At 33.1% G+C, this 24,695-nt stretch overlaps 1 protein-coding gene across 4 annotated transcripts in view; it reads left to right on the forward strand.

Moving 5' to 3' along the window:
- nuf (rab11 family-interacting protein nuf) overlaps positions 1-24,695 on the forward strand; it is a 237,837-nt gene that overhangs the window by 38,755 nt on the left and 174,387 nt on the right. For all 4 annotated transcript variants that reach the window (XM_075307990.1, XM_075307991.1, XM_075307992.1 and 1 more), the window contains exons 2-3: positions 17,239-17,608; positions 24,064-24,132. In XM_075307990.1, coding sequence (XP_075164105.1) covers positions 17,271-17,608; positions 24,064-24,132 — 407 coding nt within the window. In that variant the 5' untranslated portion in view covers positions 17,239-17,270. The remainder of the gene's footprint in view (positions 1-17,238; positions 17,609-24,063; positions 24,133-24,695) is intronic.

Consider the following 24,695-nt stretch of genomic DNA (forward strand, 5'->3'; position numbering starts at 1 on the left):
GATTTCAGAAAGTGGATATTGAGGTGGTCTCTTCAATCACAATGAATATAATTTCCAGCGATGATTGAAATAATTCTTAAAATTACCAACTATGCACTAATTCAATTGTATGAGAATGCAGCTGTATTTCGATATCATATTTCTTTTGCATCATGCTAGGCATTGGATGGTGTTTTCAAAAAGCATATAGAAATTGCATCACAAGTATCCCAAAAACATGTTACCCTTATTAATATTTACTCGTAAAGACTTTTGTACCTCTCGCTCCATACACTTGAGCCTCCCCCTAGTTTTACAACACAAACACTTGAGGTTCCGTCTGTCTTTCCGTTTTTTTTTTCTACCAGCCAACTACCTTACTTTCCTCCATTTCAAGTGCACAAAATTGTTAGCAAGAATAATTATCTTTTCAGAATTTTCAATGGTTTGGAAGTGGAAGTGTTTTTTTTGTGGAGATAATGATGCAGGTACCTCTCTGGGGTATAAGAAGAATAAAAAATGGGTACTTGCTTTTTGTTATGTTTTACATGTGGTATATCCGGTTTTTAAGGGCCAGTATTAGGTTTTTGTGGGTCAAGCTCCTGAGTGATCAAACAGAAACTCTGTACAAACATTGGCATGTCCTTTAAATCAAAGATTATAGATTCAGGAAGATAGGAATTAGTTTAATACTCGAACCAAACGCGTATACGACAAGTATTGACATAGACATGCAAATAAAAAGAAATTAAGTGCACGAAATAAATTTCCATAAAGGGGAAAATGTAATTTTGTTGTTGCTGCCTAAAATTTAACATTATTGCATTAAGAAAACTAAATTTTTCATTTAAAAAATAAAAATGAAAAACAACTAAAAAATTACAAACATGTATTGAACCAATATGGTAAATGCAACATTTGCAAGCCAATTTCCTATCTTGCTCAAGTTTATTGTCTTTGCTTTAAATGATCTATGGTCTCTTTACATTTAGTCAATTTAATTTATTTTATTTTATTTTATTTTATATTTTTTAGGGCAAGGATAACAGGTTGGCTGATAAGTCCCCGGTATAACAAAGGAAAACACATGTTTTCGTCAAAATTCGTTTTTATTATTCAACATAGTTCCCTTCAAGAGCGATACAACGATTATAACGATCTTCCAATTTTTTGATACCATTCTAATAGTACTCCTTCGGTTTTGCCTCAAAATAGGCCTCAGTTTCGGCGATCACCTCTTCATTGCAGCCAAATTTTTTCCCTGCGAGCATCCTTTTGAGGTCTGAGAACAAGAAAAAGACGCTGGGGGCCAGATCTGGAGAATACGGTGGGTAGGGAAGCATTTCGAAGCCTAATGAATGATGTTTTGCCATCGTTCTCAATGACTTGTGGCACGGTGCGTTGTCTTGGTGGAACAACACTTTTTTCTTCATATGGGGCCGTTTCGACCTTCAAACGCTCCAATAACGCCATATAATAGTCCATGCGCATCCCAAAAAAACAGAGGCCATTACTTTGCCAGTGGACTTTTGAGTCTTTCCACGCTTCGGAGACGGTTCATCGGTCGCTCAGCCGACTATCGATTGGACTCAAGAGTGTAGTGATGGAGCCATGTTTCATCCATTGTCACATATCGACGGAAAAACTCGGGTGTATTACGAATTAACAGCTGCACCGCTCACAATCATCAACACGTTGTAGTTTTTGGTCAAATGTGAGCTCGCGCGGCACCCATTTTGCACAGAGCTTCCGCATATCCAAATATTGATGAATGATATGACCAACACGTCCCTTTGATATCTTTAAGGCCTCTGCTATCTCGATCACCTTCATTTTACGGTCATTCAAAATAATTTTGTGGATTTTTTTTATGTTTTCGTCGGTAACCACCTCTTTCGGGCTCCACTGCGTTCACCGTCCTCCGTGCTCATTTCACCACGCTTGAATTTTGCATACCAATCAATTATTAGGGCTGGTTTCTTTTAGCACTGGATACCCTAAGCCGTGAAGGACTAAAAGAAAACAGAGTACTCGTTTATCCAGGACATCTCCAAAAATATGCAACACTGTCATCAGCTGTTTAAAAACAATCACAGAAAAGAAGTGAAATCTTGCATTTTTAATGTATGAAATGCTCCAATTAGTAATAAATATTTACTGATGCGATTATTTATGACACTATACCACTTTGAATTACATGTTTTTCCATAAATTAGTCACAATAAAGTGCTATTGTGAATCGATGAAGCGTCACTTTATCAAAACACAATCTGGCAAGATCGGCGCGACTTGCACTGATGAGATGTTCTGGATAGAACACCAGTGCAACGATGTTCTGGATAGCCCATACACATGTTGTATCCAGTGCAAAAAGAAAACACCCCTATTGTTGATTTCCCTGGGGTGGAGTCCGGAAACTCATTATCAAGCCAAGTTTTTGCTTCTACCGTATTTTTTTCCAGAAAACAGTATTTTATCAAAACACGAAATTCCTTTTTTCCATTTTTTTTTTCACAATAACAAAAGTTGCTTCACAAAAGACGCTCTATCTCACAAACTAATTGACTTACAGACGTCAAATTTTGATACAAATCATTTGAAGGTTGGTTAATATGCATTTAATACTAGCGACGCCATCTATGTGTCAGACCGGGGACTTATCAGCCAACCTGTTAAGAAAATCCTTTATGTCCCTAAGAGTATGTCCACCCCTGTGTAGGACTCCATCACAATCGACAATACCGGCTAAAAAAACATGCCTCTTTTCTCGGGGTATGCCTACCACCTCGGGACCGTTTACGCGGTGACATTTTTCCATACTAAAGCTTGCCCCATATCATCCGTGAATTCTTATTCGTAAATACAGTGTTTCGACCTGCATTTCACCATACGTTGCAGATACATTCGAATGTAACCCTGACCAGGGAGCATCTAAGTCATATAAAACGTCACTTCCCCATATCTTCTCTTTTGCCATGTATGCCGGTTATGATTCGGCGTCTTCATTTGCTTTTTGTCTCGTTCCTCCACCGTTTCTGGCATTTATCTCTGGTCTCTTGTTGAATGTTTAGTATCAAGTTTGTCGCGCCTTGTTTTTTGGACTCCAAAAACTTTTGCCGCTACATCGGCTTAATTTTTTATTATTTTTATTTTTAATTTACTTTTATACGATTATTTTTATTTTATTGTACAAGTAAATCACAATAATCTGCTATTGTGAATAGTGAAAACTTCATGTTCATTCAAAATATAAACGCGAAGAAAAAAAAAAGGTCTTTGCTAGTATTTTTAGTGTAAAATTAAGAAAAAATTGCCCTTGGTATATATAGTTTGCCAGAAATTATGTAATTATGTATTTCTGTCTTCTCATATTCTATAAAAAATTTCGTCAAAATTTTATTTCTAAAAAAAGTTTTGTTGAATTTTTTTCCATGGCAAATTTTGTCGAAATTTTATTTCCATAGAAAATTTTGTCGATATTTTATTTCCATAAAAAATTTTGTAGAAATTTAAATTGTATGGAAAACTTTGTCGAAATTTAAATTCTATGGAAAATTTCGTCGAAATTTTATTTCGATAATGATTTCCTATTGTGAATCGTGAAAGCTTCATGTTCACACAAGTTATAAACGTCGTGAAAAGAAAAAGGTATTTGTGGATTTTTAACTATTTTTTGTTAATGTAGAAATAAAAAAAATACACAATGCCACTATCTTAATTGGCCCTTGGTATATACTTTGCAAGAAATTATGCAATTATGTACTTCTCTTCTGTCTTCTCATATTCCATCATTTAATTGGAAAACTCCATAGTGTCTTTGCTTGAACCAAAACAATTTACAATTAAATTTCGAACGTGAGAATTTATGAGAATCCAAATCTAACTGCAATTTTTTTTCTTTCCATTTTCTCAACATTTGTTAGTGTTTCTCTCTGCTTGCGCCTGTGAAGCGGGTTATGGTTGACTATTGTTGTTGTTTTTTGACTTGGCATTTGTACGATATGATGATGCTCATGCAAAAATCGTACTCGTAGGTATTCATGCATATTCAACAGTTATGGCAATTGAAGTGAACGAATGCACAAAAACAAACAACATACGAGACAATCATTCAAACTGCAATTGCAGACAACAAGAACAACAAAACATCTTTATAGTTAGAAATATACAAACCTGGTTTATTGTTGTTTTTACTTGGAGTCTTCTTCTCTTCATATATGCATGTGTGCAGTATGAAGCGTTATTTGAACGCATGTACATATACCAAAAAAAAAAAAACAAGGAGATAATTCAAACCTCCTTTATTGAGAGAGCAAGCTCTCAGACTTTTTCAAAGGGAATAAATAAGGTTAACCTTTTACCACGGCAAAGTATTTGAGAGTACAATAAGTCGATTTTTTCCGTTCTTAATATATTTGTCAGCTCTCATTTTTGTTACCATTTGGATTTCTTTACGAGTTTCTAACCTCACATTTTTTCTCTCAGTGTATGAGAAAAACATGTAGACTCTAATGAACTCTTGGTATATTTTTAAACCTTAACAATGTTTAACCTATAATTACTGTTAATGTTTATATTAAACATAAATTACTGTTTATTTACGGTGATGCCAACAGTTGTTGTTGGTTTCTCTCCATTTTTTGCTTTCTTTTCCATCGGCCATCTTCACTGAAGATGACATTGGTTAGCCGATTTAAAATGGCAACAAAGTTCAATAACCATTTAAACCAAAAAGTGGTTATTTGATTTTCGTATTTTTTTGTTTTCTTTTTGTCTACCAGCTCTCTATGTCGGTCGTCTTCCGGCGCTATTGTATTTTTCCATTTTTTTTCTTTTCTTTCATGACAAATTATAGTTTAGTTTACACTTTAATTGTTGAATTGATGACAAAAACATAAGCTAAAATAACGAAAGTACGATAATAACAAAGTCGACAATAATAGAGGCATAACATTTCGTTTTACATGAAAGGTTTACGGCTTTTAACTCAGTTTTAGATGCAAGCAACCCCAGAATGGATTGTTTTATGTTACCGATGAGGGGTAAAGAGTGAAAAAAAAAATTGAAAGTATCTGGCATTTGGATTGATTTTTCATTGGAATGTTTAATAGCTCCCGAAATCAAAAGAAAATAACTTTTGTAGAAAGCGTAACAAACTTTTTTCCCAAGAAAACGACATGAAAGGAATGTCTGTCAACCAAAGAAGGGGTAGACAATGTTAAGAGTCTACACCAATCTATAAAAAAAATTGTCAAAAAAAAAATAAAATAAACTAAATTAAAATAAATTTAACCTAAACTAAATTGAAATTAAATTAAAGTAATTCCGTAGCTGCAACCCCACGGCAAATAACAAGTAGGGAAGTTCTTACAACCATCCATAGAGAAAAAATTGCACACGCTCTCCAGCCCCAGATTGTGAAAGAGGACGAATCAGATTTTGTTATTATCAGTGAGAAATATAGTAGCACCGGGTGCAGATTGCGAATTACACGAGTGTACGCTGTCAGGCAAAATTGAATGACATCACGACTCAGACAGGGCGATCTGGTTATAGCGAGAGACTGAAAGGGGAATGAGAATTTTAGACCCATGACTTTGGCCAAATTGGTACTGCAGCTACATTCCGAGGACCCGGCTGTGAGGGCGCCATCCAGGATGTTACTTTTGTGTCTGAGGCATACATCTCTTTCCGACTGCAAGGCGGAGTTGCTACACGAAACTCCGGAAACTTCTAGGAGATGGAATGTCAATAAGCTCGAAAAGGTAGGCACTCGGAAGCGAATCTAAACAGACTGTACAAGGTCAGGATAAGATACACCAGAGTAGAAACAGAACACAATGCAGGCAAAGGGTAGAGACAAAACACAAGATGGATAAGAAGTCCGGTAGACAAGATGGACGAGAATGAAATGCGATACATCGTGGACTCTTTATTCCCAAAACATGAGATATAAGTAAGATAAAGGGAGAACTTAAAAATACGACCCGAAACCCTACTTGCTAAGCTCGACACATCTGAAAAACTATTGGAACGCGTCATTGAACCAAGACTTGACGAGGTCATCAGGACTGTTGTAGGTAGTCCGCGGGACAATATGGATTTAGACCTGAAAAATAGACGAAAGCGTCCGAAGTTATATACACGCTAGAGACAATATTTCACAAATCACTATACATTCCTTTTTAGCAGCGATTATGACATAGACGCTGTGATAAAAGTGAGGAATACTGCAGAGGCTCAACGCAAACTTCCCCAAACCAAGACTGCATAGATACGTATGGCTTACAAGACCGAAATACTGCTGCCAACAAGACGGCACCTTACTCTAGAAATAGAGGTGTACGTACGCGACATGATAATTCCAACGAGGCAGTTAATCAAATACTTGGGACTAAGGATGGACCCAAATCTAACGTTCTCCAAGCAGATAAATTACGCAACGGAGAAAGCTGCTACGATAACGTCGCGTTTGAGCAGGATAATGGTAAGTATGTCATGTCCTCTTCCAAGTAGAGGAAGGATACTCATTTGGATCACTAACAGTATACTCTTCTATGGGTGTGATGTATGGGCGTCGACCTCACAGAGACGAACTAGAGCGAAAAAGCTGATTTCAGTACAGAGAATGGCAGCTCTGAGAATCACATCAGCGTACCGCATGGTATCTGTGGAAGCCAGGACGATCCCAATAGACCTCCAGGCGATTGAGTGGAAAAAGGTTTTCGAGGCCAAAAAACAAGCGTGACAACCTTCACACAGCACATCCATAAAGAGAGATAAATTGCAGGAATAATAGAGTAACGGTACCTGCCTCTACAAATAGAGATGTACATAGACGACATGGTAATCCCAACAAGACAGTTAATCAAATACTTGGGACTAAGGATGGACTCAAAATTAACGTACTCCAAGCAGATAACGGCACGACTGAGAAGGCTAATGGTAAACAAAGGAGGCCCTCTTCCAAGCAGAAGAAGGATACTCATGGAATTGAGTAACAGGCTACACATATATGGATATGAGATCTGGGCGTCGATCCTACAGAGACGAACTAGATGGAAAAAGTTGCTTTCACTACAGAGACAGGGACAGAGACGACAGCTCTGAGAATCACTTCAGCATACCGCATGGTAACGGGGAAGCCGCGTTCCCAAAAGACCTCCAGGCGATTGAGCGGCAAAAGGTTTTAAAGACCAAAAACAAGCGTGATACCTAACATCCAACAAAAGACCTGGGATAGGTTAGGTGGCAGCCCGATGTATCAGGCTCACTTAGACTATTCAGTCCATTGTGATACCACATTGGTGAACTTCTCTCTTATCACTGAGTGCTGTCCGATTCCATGTTAAGCTCAATGACAAGGGACCTCCTTTTTATAGCCGAGTCCGATCGGCGTTCCACATTACAGTGAAACCACTTAGAGAAGCTTTGAAACCCTCAGAAATGTCACCAGCATTACTGAGGTGGGATAATCTACCGCTGAAAAACTTTTTGGTATTCGGTCGAAGCAGGAATCGAACCCACGACCTTGTGTATGCAAGGCGGGCATGCTAACCATTGCACCACGGTGGCTCCCGGGATAAATGGCAGGAGCAATGGAGGAACGAGACAAAGGGCACACCGACTTATAGTCGACATATAATTATGAGGAGAGAGAGGTTATGGGGAAGTGGCTTTCGAAAGTATCTCTGTCATATGGGAAAATGCAGCTCAGAAAACTTTACGAAGAAGAAGAGTTAACGGATGATACCGAGCATACATTATTTAGATGTAACAATTGGGCACAACGGCAGATAACGCTTGAAGATGAAATTGGATAGGTCTCTCCGAGAAATATAATCCACAATATAGTACCAGTAAGGGGAACTGGAACGGGAACTCCTTAATTAAAATTATTTATTTAATTTATTTTTTAATTAAATTTAATTTAAAAAATATTTTCAAATATTTTAATTCAAATGCATCTTCTGAGTCGTTTTCATTTTATTTCAAAATAAGCAAACGTTTCCACGTTAATTATAATACCTTGTTTTGTTGAGGTAAACATTAAATTAACAATTAAACCTAAATTAACAAAAAAAAATCCATTAAATAACTGAGTTTATTTGACTTGCATTGAGTTGATTTAAATTGAATTGAATCATTGAATTAAATCGATCTAGAATGTTTTTATTGCAAGGAAATCTAACATAATTACTCTTCAAGAGTTTAAGTCTTTTGTTATATACTCGACCATGATAGATTCAGTTTGAAGGGGAAACGTCACAAGTAGCCAAAAGGTTACCTCACGCTGCTTATTATGCTCGCTGTGTTTGGTCAGCATATTTCGTATCCGCTATGGGTACGGCTCTTAATGGAATTGGATAGAAACACCGAAAAGATTTAAATGATTGGAAATACACATTAAGACCATCTAATGCATTTATAACTACGATGAGGGGAATCTCTAGTGGATATATTTTGATAGGAAACACTTTAAATATGTTAATATGATCATGATCAAAGTGTTTTATTAGAGATTGGATCATTTTCAATGTGATTTGTATGAGGAATATAACATTCCTTTGCATTTTGTCTTTTATTCTAGGTTTATTTTTGGTTGTTGTAAAATTTCTCTCAGTGTCCTATAATACACGAAAATGAAAAGTTTTCGATTGCTGTTTCCTTTTTTTCGTCTTGTAATGCATATCAAATCAAGCAATCAATCACCAATATTGGATGTATTGTTAGGGAGCGGAAAAAATTGGCCCCAAGTAGATAAATTATGTTTTATGTTCGAGGGATATTGAATAATTATTATGAAATTCACGTTTCTCTATACACATATTTGTTTCATATAATGTGCCTACCTCGAATATGCCGTATGGAGAAATTATTCATTTTTTTTAATATTCAAAGTTCATATAATCGAAAACCATAAACGGCAGATACACGCACTTGCAGTATGATATCGATAAAGGCGATAGGTCATCTGGAGTAGGTCATTGTTCTCATTAGAGGGCATTGTGCCAAAAGTTTTAATTGGAGATTTAGTGTATATTATTTTTAAATCTATTCGCAAACAAATAAATGTCAGTTAAAAAAAATCCAAATTATAACCGAGTCTTCAAAGTAAAAAATATTTTCTTATTTTGAAAACTAACTTTGAACGACGAGGATTCTCTAATCCCCGCGGGAATGAAATTTCGTATTTTATTTTCTTTGTTAATTTACTGTTTTATTGATTTTCTATAATTTTTGCGAAATTTAACTAGACAGAAAAAATGTGAACTATTTTTATATATAGCATGAACTACCTTGTGGGAAAATTTAACTAAAATGTAGTCCACATTTGGAGAAGGTAAAGAAGGTAAAGAAAAAAATCATTGGTGTCAAATCATGACCTTTTTACTTAGTAGTTCATTTCTACATTTTTGGAAATCGTACGAAAATGTTCTTCTACTTCAATTCATGTTGAACTTATGTGTACGGCCATTGAACTATAAAATAATAAAATTTTGCAATACAAATAAGTTAAATTTAGTGTTAGTTTAACTACGGAAAATTTTCAGTGTACTTTCATTGTTTGCTGGATTATTATTTCTAATATAAATTCAGTTCATTTAATATAATTTTCAATTTAATTTTTTTAGTTTGATTTTTTCGGTTTAGTTCGTAATTGATTACGTTTTCAAATTGGGAATGTTTTTCGTGGTTGGGAACTACATTTTTTATTTGGGGATTTGGTGCGGAATTTCCATAAATTTGGGGAATTGTGTGGGATTTTTGAAATTCTTTTTAGTTTTGACATGATGTTCTTTGAGATGAAATGTTCTTTGACAAGCTAATTTATAAATTTACTTAGCATTGCTAATACACATTTCTACAATTGTGAAATTATTTTTTGACAACTCGAACCTAAATGTTGTTCATCATCAAATACCTGACAAAAATATCCTCACAATATTTCCAATTAAAAAGTTAATTAAAGCTGAACATTTAAAAAAATATATATTAATTGATAAAATTAACTGTTTAATCAAACTAAAAACAATAAGTCAGGTAAGAAAGTGTAGTCAATTAAGGTCGTGATCAGAAATGTTTCGAGCATTTGGAAGACGATCACCGCTCTCCTGGTTTTGTGTTTCGAAATCTTTGTCTTATTGCAGCCCGCAAACTGGCATGGAAAAAATATATTTTTTCATTTATTACTGATCTTTGTTTTACAGTAGAGCCGCCTATTTCTTAATTGTTCCTCATAAAAACTTGTGAAAAAATTATTGGGGATTTTTGTTATGAATTTCAATTTAAATTAGAGATTTTTAGGGACTAAAGCGTACGAATTTGGGGACAAGAGCTAGAAAAATACTGGCAAAACTGGTTCACAGAGGCCAAAGTTTTACTCTGATTTACGTGAAATTTAGCACGGGGAGTAGATTTGAAGAAAATTTTACCCAAAAACTACCAAACAAATAAAATTTTATTTTGTAGTGATTGATCAATTTTTTGTAATTACACGCAGATAAGGAATATGATCACCTCAAACATGTTTCAAGAGCAAAATGTTATTTTTGTATAGTGACCATGTAACATGTTTGTCACTAAAATGTTATTTTCTCGTCAAATATAACCTGCTTGCTGAAGTCAGATACATGATTTCCGAGGAAATAACATGGTTGCGAAAACCATGTTACATGGTCACCACCCAAAAATAACATTTTGCTCTTAAAACATGTTTGAGGTGATCATATTCCTTCTCTGGGTGTATTATGCAGAAAAATGTTTTAGGACAGATATATTTTATTATTTTATTTTAATTTATTTGGGCGTATAAATATCTTTTGAATTTTAAATGTGTGGAAGCTTTAAACATTTTTAGCTCGCACCAACAAGAGAAAGTATGACCCAAAACGAAAATTAAACTTTTTGAGATATTGAAATTTAGTCAAATTTTTATTATTATAGAAAAATGTTAAATTTTTTTTTTCTATAAAAATTTTTGTCAAAGCTTTATTTCTATATAAGATTTTGTCAAAGTCAAATTTGTATTTCTATAGAAAATTTTGTCAAAATTTTATTTCTGTAGATAATCTTGTCAAAATTTTATTTCTGTAGAAAATCTTGTCAATATTTTATTTCTATAGACAATTTTATCAACATTTTGTTTCTATCGAAAATTTTATTTCTATAAAAAATGTTGTCATAATTTTATCAAATCAAACAACACGCAGAAGATAAGTGCTAGCAAAGGCACTTACGAAAACACTTTGTCCACAATCCTTGCGAAATTAGAGGCGATTGAAACTTTTAATAAATCTCTTGACACTAGATTAAATATGCTAGAGTAGAATTTTTTCGGTTCTCTTGCTTAAATGGAGTCTTCACTAAAAATTATGCAATGGAACGCAAATGGCCTTTTAAGGCATACAGACGAACTTCGGTTCATTCTACATGAGAAAAATATTGACATATGCCTCGTAAGCGAAACACACTTTGTTAAAGATTCATACCTGAATATTAAAAACTATAACCTCTTTCATTCTGTTCACCCTAGCAACACATCTAGGGGAGGGAGTACTATTTTGATAAAAAAATCTATTAAACATTGGCCGGAAAATACAATATCATTAGAAGAATTCCAAGTTACAACAGTAACACTTGATATAAACAAAATACTATTGTCTGCTTCATCATTATACAGTCCTCCAAGGCACAACATAAAATTTGAACAATATAAGGATATTTTAAATTCACACAAACATAGATTTATTATGGGAGGAGACTTCAACGCAAAGAATATCCAATGGGGTTCTATAGTAACAACACCCAAAGGCAGAGAACTGTATCGTGCAGTGCAGCTTACTGGATCTGCAGTAGTATCAACGGGAAAGCCAACGTTCGGGCCGGCAGATGCGTCAAAAATTCCAGATCTAATTGATTTTTTATTACCAAAAAAATTTCCCCTAGTAAACTTAGAATATAAGATAGTCATGGACTTAGCTCTGACCATTCACCTATCTATTTGTATTATTTAAGCAGACCAACAGTTATACAAACTAATTATGGTATGACAAACAAAATAACTGATTGGAATAACTTCAGACACATAATCACAAAGTCCATTAGTCATTCGCCGATTACTAATTCGAATGAATTTGAATTTGAATGACTTAGTCATGATACATAAACCGGGCAAAAACCCTCATGATCTCAGCTCATATAGACCTATATCACTTCTACCAGTTATAGGGAAGCTCTTTGAAAAATTATTCCGAAAAAGACTGGAGTACTTTGTCCATTCGAGGGATATTATACCTGACCACCAATTTGGCTTTCGCAAACAGCACTCGACTATCGAACAAGTGCATAGGGTAACTGAAAATATAAATAACGCCTTTGAACATAAGCAAGTTTGTTCCGCTGTTGCGAAGCGCGAGCAAAATTTTGATACGCTGCTCTTCTTGCTTGGACGGAATTTTGACAACTGAAGAGTGATGGGTGTTCAGGTTTTTTAAATGCAAAATTGAAAGAAATACGCCAAGTTTATATTGACCAAATTTTGACCGTATCACCCTTTATAAGCAAACACTAAAGCCACTATGGCTATATGGTATTCAATTTTGGGGTTGTGCATCAAGTAGTGCTATAGCAAAAATTCAAAAATTTCAGAACAAAGCAATAAGATCAGCAGTTAATGCTCCATGGTATGTCCGAAATAAGGACCTGCATCGAGACTTACAAATAAGTACAGTTAAAGAGGAAATCTCGTGATACGCTCAACAACACTATATGCGTCTTCAGCAACACGTAAACCGTGAAGCTGTAAAATTACTAGAACCGTCATATCAACCTAGAAGACTAAGGCGATTTTATCCTCGAAATCTAATTACACGTTTTACTACAAAAAACCGAACTACATAACCAAATATTTTTTTTGTTTACGTACATTTTTTTAATTCAATAATTTCTTGAACTAAGATAATTTTACCATTACGTCTATCGACACCAACATATGAACTACTGGTTAGTCCTTTATTAGCTAGAGACTAGTTGTAGTATAAGTTAAGCATGAAGTTTGTACAATAATTGCTTAAATAAAAAAAAAAAATATTTCTAAAGAAAATTTTGTCAAAATTTTATTTCTACAGAAAATGTTGTCAAAATTTTATTTCTATAGAAAATGTTGTCAATAATTTATTTCTATAGAAAATTTTGTCAAAATTTTATTTCTATCGAAAATTTTGTCAAAATTTTATTTCTATAGAAAATTTTGTCAAAGTATTACTTCTATATAAAATTTTATGAAAATTTTACTTCTATTTCTATAGAAAAATGTCAAATTTTTATTTCTATAGAAAATTTTGTCAAAATTTTATTTCTACACAAAATGTTGCCACAATTTTATTTTATTTCTTGTCAACATTTTACTCCTATCGAAAATTTTATCAACATTTTATTTCTATATAAACTTTTATCAAAAATTTATTTCTATAGAAAATTTTGTCAAAATATTACTTCAATATAAAATTTTATCAAAAATTTATTTCTATAGAACAATGTTGTCAAATTTTTATTACTATAGAAAATTTTGTAAAAATTTTATTTCTACAGAAAATTTTGCCACAATTTTATTTTATTTCTAGTCAACATTTTACTCCTATAGAAAATTTTATCAAAATTTTATTTCTATCGAAAATGTAGTTAACATTTTATTTCTGTTGAAAATGTTGTCAAGATTTTATTTCTATAGAAAATTTTGTCAAATTTTTATTTCTATAGAAAAATGTTGTCAAATTTTTATTTCTATAGAAAATTTTGTCAAAATTTTATTTCTATAGAAAATTTTGTCAAAATGTTATTTCTATAGAAAATGTTGTCAAAATTTTATTTCTATGGAAAATTTTGTCAAAATTTTATTTCGATAGAAAATTTTATCAAAATTTTATTTCTATAGAACATTTTGACAAAATATTACTTCTATATAAAACTGTATCAAAAATTTATTTCTATAGAAAATTTTGTCAAATTTTTATTTCTATAGAAAAATGTTGTCAAATTTTTATTTCTATAGAAAATTTTGTCAAAATTTTATTTCTACAGAAAATTTTGCCACAATTTTATTTTATTTTTTGTCAACATTTTACTCCTTTAGAAAATTTTATCAAAATTTATTTCTATCGAATATGTTGTCAAAATGTTATTTCTATAGAAAATTTTGTCAACATTTTAATTCTATAGAAAATTTTATCACAATTTTATTTCTATAGAATATTTAGTCAAAATTTCATTACCGTAGATAATTTTGTCAAAATTTTCTTTTCTAAAGGCAATTTTACCAAATTTTATTTTTATAGAAAATGTTGACAAAATCTTCTATAGAAAATTTTGTCAACATTTTATTTCTATAGAAAATTTGGTCAAAAATTTAGTTCTATAGAAAATTTTGTCAAAATTTTATTTCTATACAAAATTTTATTTCTATAGAAAATTTTATCAACATTTTATTTCTATCGAAAATGTTATCAAAATTTTATTTCTATTGAAAATTTTGTCAAAATTTTATTTCTATAGAAAATTTTGTCAAAATTTTATTTCTGTGGAAAATTTTGTCAAAATTTTATTTCTATAGAAAATTTTGTCAAAATTTTATTTCTATAGAAAATTTTGTCAAAATTTTATTTCTATAGAAAATTTTGTCAAAATTTTATTTCTGTGGAAAATTTTGTCAAAATTTTATTTCTATAGAAAATTTTGTCAAAATTTTATTTCTATAGAAAATTTTGTCAAAATTTTATTTCTATAGAAAATTTTGTCAAAATTTTATTTCTATAGAAAATTTTGTCAACATTTTATTTCTATAGAAAATTTTGTCAAAATTTTATTTCTATAGAAAATTTTGTCAAAATTTTATTTCTATAGAAAATTTTGTCAAAATTTTATTTCTATAGAAAATTTTGTCAAAATTTTATTTCTATAGAAAATTTTGTGAAATATTACTTCTGTATAAAATTTTATCAAAAATTTATTTCTATAGAAAATTTTGTCAAAATATTGTTTCAATATCAAAGTTTATCAAATATTTATTTCTATAGAAAATTTTGTCAAATTTTTATTTCTATAGAACAATGTTGTCAAATTTTTATTTTTATAGAAAATTTTCTCAAAATTTTATGTCTACAGAAAATTTTGCCACAATTTTATTTCATTTCTTGTCAACATTTTACTCCTATAGAAAATTTTATCAAAATTTTATTTCTATCGAAAATTTTGTCGAAATTTTATTTCTGTTGAAAATGTTGTCAACATTTTATTTCTATAGAAAATTTTGTCAATATTTGATTCCTATAGAAAATTTTATCACAATTTTATTCCTATAGAAAATTTTATCACAATTTTATTTCTATTGAACATTTAGTCAAAATTTTCTTTTCTGAAGGGAATTTTATCAACATTTTCTTTTCTAAAGGGTATTTTATCAAAATTTTATTTCTATAGAAAATTTTGTCAAAATTTTATTCCATAAAAAATTTTGTCAAAATTTTATTCCATAGAAAATTTTGTCAAAATTTTATTTCATAGAAAATTTTGTCAAAATTTTATTCCATAGAAAATTTTGTCAAAATTTTATTTCTATAGAAAATTTTGTCAAGATTTTATTTCTATAGAAAATTTGGTCAAAATTTTATTTCTATAGAAAATTTTGTCAAAATTTTATTCCATAGAAAATTTTGTCAAAATTTTATTTGTATAGAAAATGTTGTCAACATTTTATTTCTATAGAAAATGTTGTCAAAATTTTATTTTTATAGAAAATTGTATAGAAATTTTATTGCTTTATAGAAAATTTTGTTACATTTTTATTTTAATAGAATTTTGTCAAAATTTTATTTCTAACGAAAGATTTGTCAAAATTTTATTTCTATAGAACATGTTGTCAAAATTTTTTTTCTGTAGATAATTTTGTCAAAATTTTCTTTTCTGTAGGCAAATTTATCAAATTTTTTTTCTATAGGATATTTGGCCAGAATTTTATTTCTATGGAAATATGTTTAGAGATTTTAGTAAACCTTCGTTACTTGTTTAACTTTGAGAAACTTATATTTTTTCATAACAAAAAGCTTGGTCTACATTTTTCATGTCGATGCAATACAGTGACCTGTTTATTGCAAAATGTTATTTTGATATTTTTTGTGTTTGCACAAGTGAAGACACAAAAAGTCATGTAGTAGATACAGGAAACTTAACATTAGTTCGCCAGTAATTTAATACTAAGTATAAAAAGAAAATTTCAATGCAGACATGAAAATAGTAGCGGCTAAGCAAACATATGCGCATACGAAACAAATTATGTATGTAAAGCAATTAGGGTGTACTGATAATCTAAGAAAAAATGTTTACAAATTGGGTTGGTTTGATTTTTCACTATTTAAGAATAATTGCTGATCAACTATATCAAAATGTCAATTTGTCGGTTAGTCGATTTTGTAGATTATATTTTTTTTTTTTTGAAAAATTCCATTTTTGATTTTTGTAGCCCGATTCCTTTTAATCAATCTTTTAGTTCACCCTAATTGCATTTTATTTGAAAAGAAAATAACAACACATCGTCTATAACCTACCACTCAATTACCGATATAATATCTATTGATTTACGACTGGTAACAGATTGTATGTCAATCGATTTGAGTTACAATATTGGTTTTCCATTCAGTCGGTGACACTTGGCTGGACTTATTCTAGGTGACCATAGACGACTAATAGTTTTCTCATATTTGTATGTCCATTACTATTGTCGTGTCTTTGTTAATTAGGGTTTCCTTAATGCCTGGTATGTGGGGCTTCACCATAGATCATAGAGTGGGAGAATGTTTGGTTTTTAGACTTTGGGGTTTTTATGTCAAGGATAAAATATCTCTACAATAATTCAAATAATTTAGGTTAATTGCTTATGAGTGAAGCCAGTCGGTGACCTATAAATATTAGATTGTCACAATTTATTTATATTTTTAAAATTTCATGATAACAAGATAGGAGGTTTTCACCTCGAAATTAATGATTGTAGATATTATTACAAATAGAGGTAGGAAATTTCTTAGAGAAGGAAGATTAAGGAATTTGAGTAAGTTATTAATCTAGCTATACATGTTTCAAATTGTTATCATATTTTTTTAGTATAAAATTGACAGTGGCTATGATTTATTTGGGACTTATATAGTATGCTAACATTCTCAATAAATATAAACTTATAATATATTTGTTCTTTCTATTTCTTTTTAGATTTCCTTTTTTATTCAAATCCAATCGTAATTATGGCTCCCATGCCTAGTGTTAAGTCATCCTCAGCCAATACTACCAACAGTAATTATTTGTTTGCTTCTACCGTACCGACTAACAATAGTCCTACACCATCCAGTCCTCCATCCAGTACAGATCCAGGAAAATCACAATGTTCTTCCCTATCAGATGGTGAATCGTTTGAGGGTTATGGTGAAAATGAATTGGGAGGTATCCATCTTACACATTCCACCCATGTTGATCATGTCGATCATGCCTTATCGTCAACAGATGCAAATGGAAATTTGGATGGTAGTTCAGGTGTAGAATTAGATTTAGCTCCTCATGGCAATGCATCATCAACACCACAACAGTAAGTATTGTAAGCTCCAGGCAACAATAGGATATAACCAAATGAAATAAAATAAAAAACAAGTATAAACGGCAGTAAGTTCGGCCAGGCCGAATCTTATGTACCCTCCACCATGGATTGCATTGAAACTTGTACTAAAGACTGCCATCCACAATCGAAGTACTTGGGTTGCGGTAACACTTGCCGATGGCAAGGTTTCTTAAAACTTCTTAACACCGTCTACTCAATTGTAAGTTAGTCCATACGGAGTATATATTAAACAAAAAAAGGTCGATCAAATACTAAATAATTCAGTTTGACAAAATTTTTTATAGAAATAAAATGTTGACAAAATTTTCTATAGAAATAAAATTTTTACATAATTTTCTATAGAAATAAAATTTTGACAAAAATTTCTATAGTAATAAAATTTTGACAAAATTTTCTATAGAAATAAAATTTTAACAAAATTTTCTATCGAAATAAAATGTTGACAAAATTTTCTATAGTAATAAAATTTTGACAAAATTTTCTATAGAAATAAAATTTTGCTAGATTACTTTTGGGGATCGGCTATATATAACTATAGACGGATATGGACCAATTGTGGCATGGTTGTTAGCGGCCAAATACTGCACAATGTACAAAATTTCACCATGTACCAAATCTTAACCGGATCCGATGAATTTTGGTCCTCTAAGAGCTCCGGAGGTCAACTCTGGGGATTGGTTTCAATGGGGTTATATAATTAAGACCGGCATGGACCAATTTTTCCATGTTTGTTAGAAACCATATACTAACACCACGTACCAATTTCAACCGCATTGGGAGAATTTTGCTCTTCCAAGGGGCTCCGGAGGTCAAATCTGGGGATCGGTTTATATGGGGGCTATATATAATTATGGACTGATATGAACCAATTCATGCATGGTTGTTGGATACCATATACTAACATCACGTACCAAATTTCAACCGAATCCGATGAAGTTTGCTCTTCCAAGGGGCTCCGGATGTCAAATCTGGGGATCATTTTATATGGGGGCTATATATAATTATGGACCGATTTCGACCAATTTTGCATAGTGGTTAGAGACGATATACTAACACCATGTACCAAATTTCAGCCGGATCATGTGAAATTTTCTTCTCTTAGAGGCTTCGCAAGCCAAATCTGGGGATCGGTTTATATGGGGGCTATATATAATTATAAACCGATTTGGACCAATTTATGCATGATTGTTGGAGACCATATACTAACACCATGTACCAAATTTCAGCCGGATCGGATGAAATTTGCTTCTCTTAGAGGCCTCGCAAGCCAAATCGGGGGATCGGTTTATATGGGGGCTATATATAATTATGGACCGATATGGACCAAGTTTTGCATGGTTGTTAGAGACCATATACTAACACCATGTACCAAATTTCAGCCGGATCGGATGAAATTTGCTTCTCTTAGAGGCCTCGCAAGCCAAATCGGGGGATCGGTTTATATGGGGGCTATATATAATTGTGAACCGATGTGGACCAATTTTTTCATGGTTGTTAGAGACCATATACTAACACCATGTACCAAATTTCAGCCGGATCGGATGAAATTTGCTTCTCTTAGAGGCCTCGCATGCCAAATCGGGGGATCGGTTTATATGGGGGCTATATATAATTATGGACCGATGTGGACCAATTTTTGCATGTTTGTTAGAGACCATATACTAACACCCTGTACCAAATTTCAGCCGGATCGGATAAAATTTGCTTCTCTTAGAGGCCTCGCAAGCCAAATTTGGGGGTCCGTTTATATGGGGGCTATACGTAAAAGTGGACCGATATGGCCCATTTGCAATACCATCTGACCTACATCAATAACAACTACTTGTGCCAAGTTTCAAGTCGATAGGTTGTTTCGTTCGGAAGTTAGCGTGATTTCAACAGACGGACGGACGGACGGACATGCTCAGATCGACTCAGAATTTCACCACGACCCAGAATATATATACTTTATGGAGTCTTAGAGCAATATTTCGATGTGTTACAAACGGAATGACAAAGTTAATATACCCCCATCCTATGGTGGAGGGTATAACAACTTTAACAGTTGCTTATGGCAATTCAGCAATTCGGTTAGAATAAGCCTTGGCTTTCGCCATAGGGCATTCCTTCGAACTAGCAGTATGACCATTTCCAATGTAGAGGAGCTATCGCTTCCTTTTTTATGTTTTTAAATCAGTAATCATTCCTTTCACTTTTATTTCCTATGATTCATTGATACAATTCACATTTACATCCATTCATTGGCTGCTAGTTGTAGGTGCTCCAAGTAGTGTGCAATTTTCATAATAGCCAACATCGTCATGCTATGCCTGTCAGTCTCTAGGTATTGCCCTATTTTTAGATGTTTTCGTCTATATTTTTAATATGCAACTAATGTTTGTTGCTGCCATGTGGCAGTTGATATAGGTCTTTCAGATATATGCTGTCAATTTTATGCATCAACACGTAGGGATGTCAATCGAGATCATATTTGTTCATGAATACCCCACCGAAAAAAAAGATCACCAAAATATGTCCAATTCAAAAATTGATTGAAGTTGAAATCGTAACCAATTTAAAAATATATCCAATTAATTTCTTAATCAAATTATATTAAATTTTCCCAATTAACAACTTTAATTAAATAAGAAAATATATCCAATTAAAATTTTAAGTTGAACAATTTTTTTTGGGAATATGTAATTAATTTCTGTATACATACTCGTACTCTTCATTGGTCCATTAAAGAAAAATCCAACTATAATTAAAATCGGAAAATTCACATGAAAGTAGAAACTCCTATAAAATTACAAGAACATTTATTGAAATAATTGTGAATAAATAAATAATAATACAATAAATAATTGATTGTCAAATGTAAAAAAAAAAATAATTTGCGACAAAAATCAATTAACATGTTAATTGAATCAAAAGTTAATTGAGAGTTTCTTCGGCACTTCAATCATCAATTATCAATACTATCATTTTCGTGATTAAAGCAATTTCAATTTTATTCAAATTAAGGATACACTCTAAATAATTTTTACTTGGATCCCATAAGGATTGTGGTATCGGTTCCGAGCCAGTCATACGGCTGAGTCTGTAGCAATTTGCACTAATTTCCCGTACGGCAGTTATCTGTTTTTCATTCCCTTTTTGCGATGTAACAGGTTGGCTGATATGTCCCCGGTCTGACACATAGATCGTGTCGCTAGTATTAAATGCATATTATTTTTATATAGTACCAACCTTCAAATGATTCGTGTCAAAATTTGACGTCTGTAAGTCAATTAGTTTGTGAGATAGAGCGTCTTTTGTGAAGCAACTTTTGTTATTGTGAAAAAAATGGAAATGTTTTGATAATAAAAAATACTGTTTTCTGAAGGGAAAAAATACGGTGGAAGCAAAAACTTGGCTTGATAATGAGTTTCTGGACTCTGCCCCAGGGAAATCAATTGGTATTCAATAAATAATTGAAATAATTGATTTGTAGCAAAATTCAAGCGTGGTGAAATGAGCACGAAGGACGGTGAACGCAGTGGACGCCCGAAAGAGGTGGTTACCGACGAAAACATCAAAAAAATCCACAAAATGATTTTGAATGACCGTAAAATGAAGTTGATTGAGATAGCAGAGGTCTTAAAGATATCAAAGGAACGTGTTGGTCATATCATTATTTGGATATGCGGAAGCTCTGTGCAAAATGGGTGCCGTGCGAGCTCACATTTGACCAAAACAACAACGTGTTGATGATTCTGAGTGGTGTTTGCAGCTGTTAACTCGTAATACACCCGAGTTTCTCCGTGTATATGTGACAATGGATGAAACGTGGCTCCGTCACTACACTCCAATCGACAGTCGGCTGAGTGGACAGCGACCGTTGAACCGTCTCCGAAGCGTGGAAAGACTCAAAAGTCCGCTGGCAAAGTAATGGCCTCTGTTTTTTGGGATGCGCATGTAATAATTTTTATCGATTATCTTGAGAAGGAAAAAACCATCAACAGTGACTATTATATGGCGTTATTGGAGCGTTTGAAGGTCGAAATCGCGGCAAAACGGCCCCATATGAAGAAGAAAAAAGTGTTGTTCCACCAAGACAACGCACCGTACCACAAGACATTGAGAACGATGGCAAAAATTCATGAATTGGGCTTCGAATTGCTTCCCCACCCACCGTATTCTCCAGATCTGGCCCCAGCGACTTTTTCTTGTTCTCAGACCTCAAAAGGATGCTCGCAGGGAAAAAATTTGGCTGCAATTAAGAGGTGATCGCCGAGACTGAGGTCTATTTGGAGGCAAAACCGAAGGAGTACTACCAAAATGGTATCAAAAAATTGGAAGGTCGTTATAATCGTTGTATCGCTCTTGAAGGGGAACTATGTTGAATAATAAAAACGAATTTTGACAAAAAAATGTGTTTTTCTTTGTTAGACCGGGGACTTATCAGCCAACCTGTTATTGACAAAGCTATTCAACTAAACATTAATTCAGTTTTAACAATACAGATTATAACAGACAACTCAAAGAAACAAAAATTTAAACAAAGATACAAAATTAAGTTTAAACTATATTTAATCCTCTAATGCCCAATCCAGCCTTTAGGCGGGTTTCATTAAATCAGCAAGCTTTTAATAAAACTCACCTTATGTTAACAAAAATTAATAAAATAAAAAGAAGACTTAGTTAAAACTATTCAAGAGGATTTACAACAAATAATGAATTTTACCGTACAATTTTTTCTTCTTTAGGTTTCTTCTTTTTGTGTCGTTAACATTGAATATTTAATCCGCTGGCTAAAAAATTGGGGCATTAGAGGGTTAAGTGTTTTTATCTTTAATTAAGTCTTTAATTGGAACAATTTTCGTGAAATTCTGTGTATTTAAAATTAAATTTAAGTATCATAAATAATTTTCATTGGTCTTTCAGACACGCATACATTGTTTTATAACTTCTGGAGATTTTCATATAAACTATGGGTATCACTAGCCAGTAACATTAGAGATGCAATGAACATTATGAATTTGACTTGAATCCTCTAACAGTTGTAAAGGGTGATACGGTCAAAATTTGGTCAATATAAACTTGACGTATTTTTTTCAATTTTGCATTTAAAAAACCTGAACACCCCTCATTTTGAAGGTGTGTGTGTAGAATGTTGCTCCTATTTTGATTTTGGAATTCACTCTTCAGTTGTCAAAACGCCGTCCAAGCCAGAAGACAAGCGTATCAAAATTTTGCTCGCGCATCGCGAAAATCCGAGCTACTCGCACGCAAAGCTGGCAAAATCGCTAAAAGTTGCCAAATCAACCGTTAAAAATGTAATTAAAGTGTTTGGGGAACGTTTGTCGACAGCCAGGATGTCTGGATCGGGGGGAAATCGAAAACCGGAAGCCGCTGAGACGACAAAGAGAGTTGCCGGTAGTTTCAAGCGAAACCTTAACCTCTCTCTCCGAGATGCCGCAAATAAGCTGGGTATATCGTCTACAACCGTGCATCGAGCCAAAAAACGAGCCGGACTATCGACTTGCAAGAAGGTAGTGACTCCAAATCGCGATGATAAACAAAATACGACGGCCAAAGCGCGATCCCGGAGGCTGTACACGACGATGCTGTCGAAGTTTGACTGCGTGGTAATGGACGACGAAACCTACGTCAAAGCCGACTACAAGAAGCTTCCGGGACAGGAGTTTTATACGGCAAAAGGATGGGGAAAGGTAGCAGATATTTTCAAGCACATAAAACTGTCAATGTTCGCAAAGAAATACCTGGTTTGGCAAGCCATCTGTACCTGTGGCTTGAAAAGCAGCATTTTCATAGCTTCCGGGACTGTCAACCAAGAAATTTACGTGAAAGAGTGTTTGAATAAACGTCTGCTGCTTTTCCTGAAGAAACACGGTTGTTCCGTACTGTTTTGGCCGTATTTGGCATCTTGCCACTACGGTAAAAAGGCCATGGAGTGGTACGCCGCCAACAACGTGCAGGCGGTTCCCAAGGACAAGAACCCTCCCAACACGCCAGAGCTCCGCCCAATTGAGAAATACTGGGCTATTGTCAAGCGGAACCTAAAGAAGACCAAAAAAACTGCTAAAGACGAGCAGCAGTTCAAGGCAAACTGGCTTTCTGCGGCGAAGAAGGTGGACAAGGTGGCTGTACAAAATCTGATGGCAGGTGTCAAGTGTGAGGCCCGGCAATTCGGATTTGGAAAAGTGAAAGCCTAACTGAATATTTTTCCTGAATTTTATACTAATTGAACTTGAAAAAGAAATTTAATTTGATTTTTAAATAAACGATTTCAGCGATTTACACGCGTTTTCCCTTGACCAAATTTTGTCCGTATCACCCTTTACAACAAATTATATGTGCCCGAATAGTTTATTATTTGCATCATAATTATTTGCATTTGCCGCTTACTAATTTTTTTCTTTTTATTTCGTTTTTACTTTCAGTGATGATGACTTAAGTTTCATTCCACGTGATAATTGGGCACGCATGAGTCTAAGACGTACGCCCACCAAGTAAGTTGCCACATTATATAAAATTTTGTTCTTTTAAGAATAATATTAAACGCTAATTTGTTATGCTATGAAAACAATACTGATTTGTAGTTGTTTCGTTTTTTTTTCTTTAGTTAATGATTTAATAACCATATCATTTGTATTATAAAATTTCATATGCTTGTAGATGTTTTGGCATTATTGCCATTCACAGAAAATCCCTCACAATTTGCACGCTGATGCTTCATAAGGCCAATAGGTAAACCTGTTGTGTCATTCACATAACACTCAGAGAAACTGCGAATTAATACAACTACTTCATCAAGACCCACTCCCCCCCAGTTGGGTGATTCTCTTACTCATCGTTTTGTATTACGAGCTTTGTTGTACTCCAACTGATTTTATGGCCGGTTTTGTTTAACAGTGATGCCATATTTACAATCCACAACAAATAGGTGGTGTAAATTCATTCACAATCTTACCCAAAATACGTGGTATATGTGTTGGGCTTAAAATGAGTATTGAAATGAATCACATTAGAAATTCAAAATTAATGGTGATAATAAAAATTACAAATTTATCGT

The sequence above is a fragment of the Haematobia irritans genome, chromosome 4 (assembly GCF_050003625.1).
Source record: "Haematobia irritans isolate KBUSLIRL chromosome 4, ASM5000362v1, whole genome shotgun sequence".
Lineage (NCBI taxonomy): Eukaryota > Metazoa > Arthropoda > Insecta > Diptera > Muscidae > Haematobia > Haematobia irritans.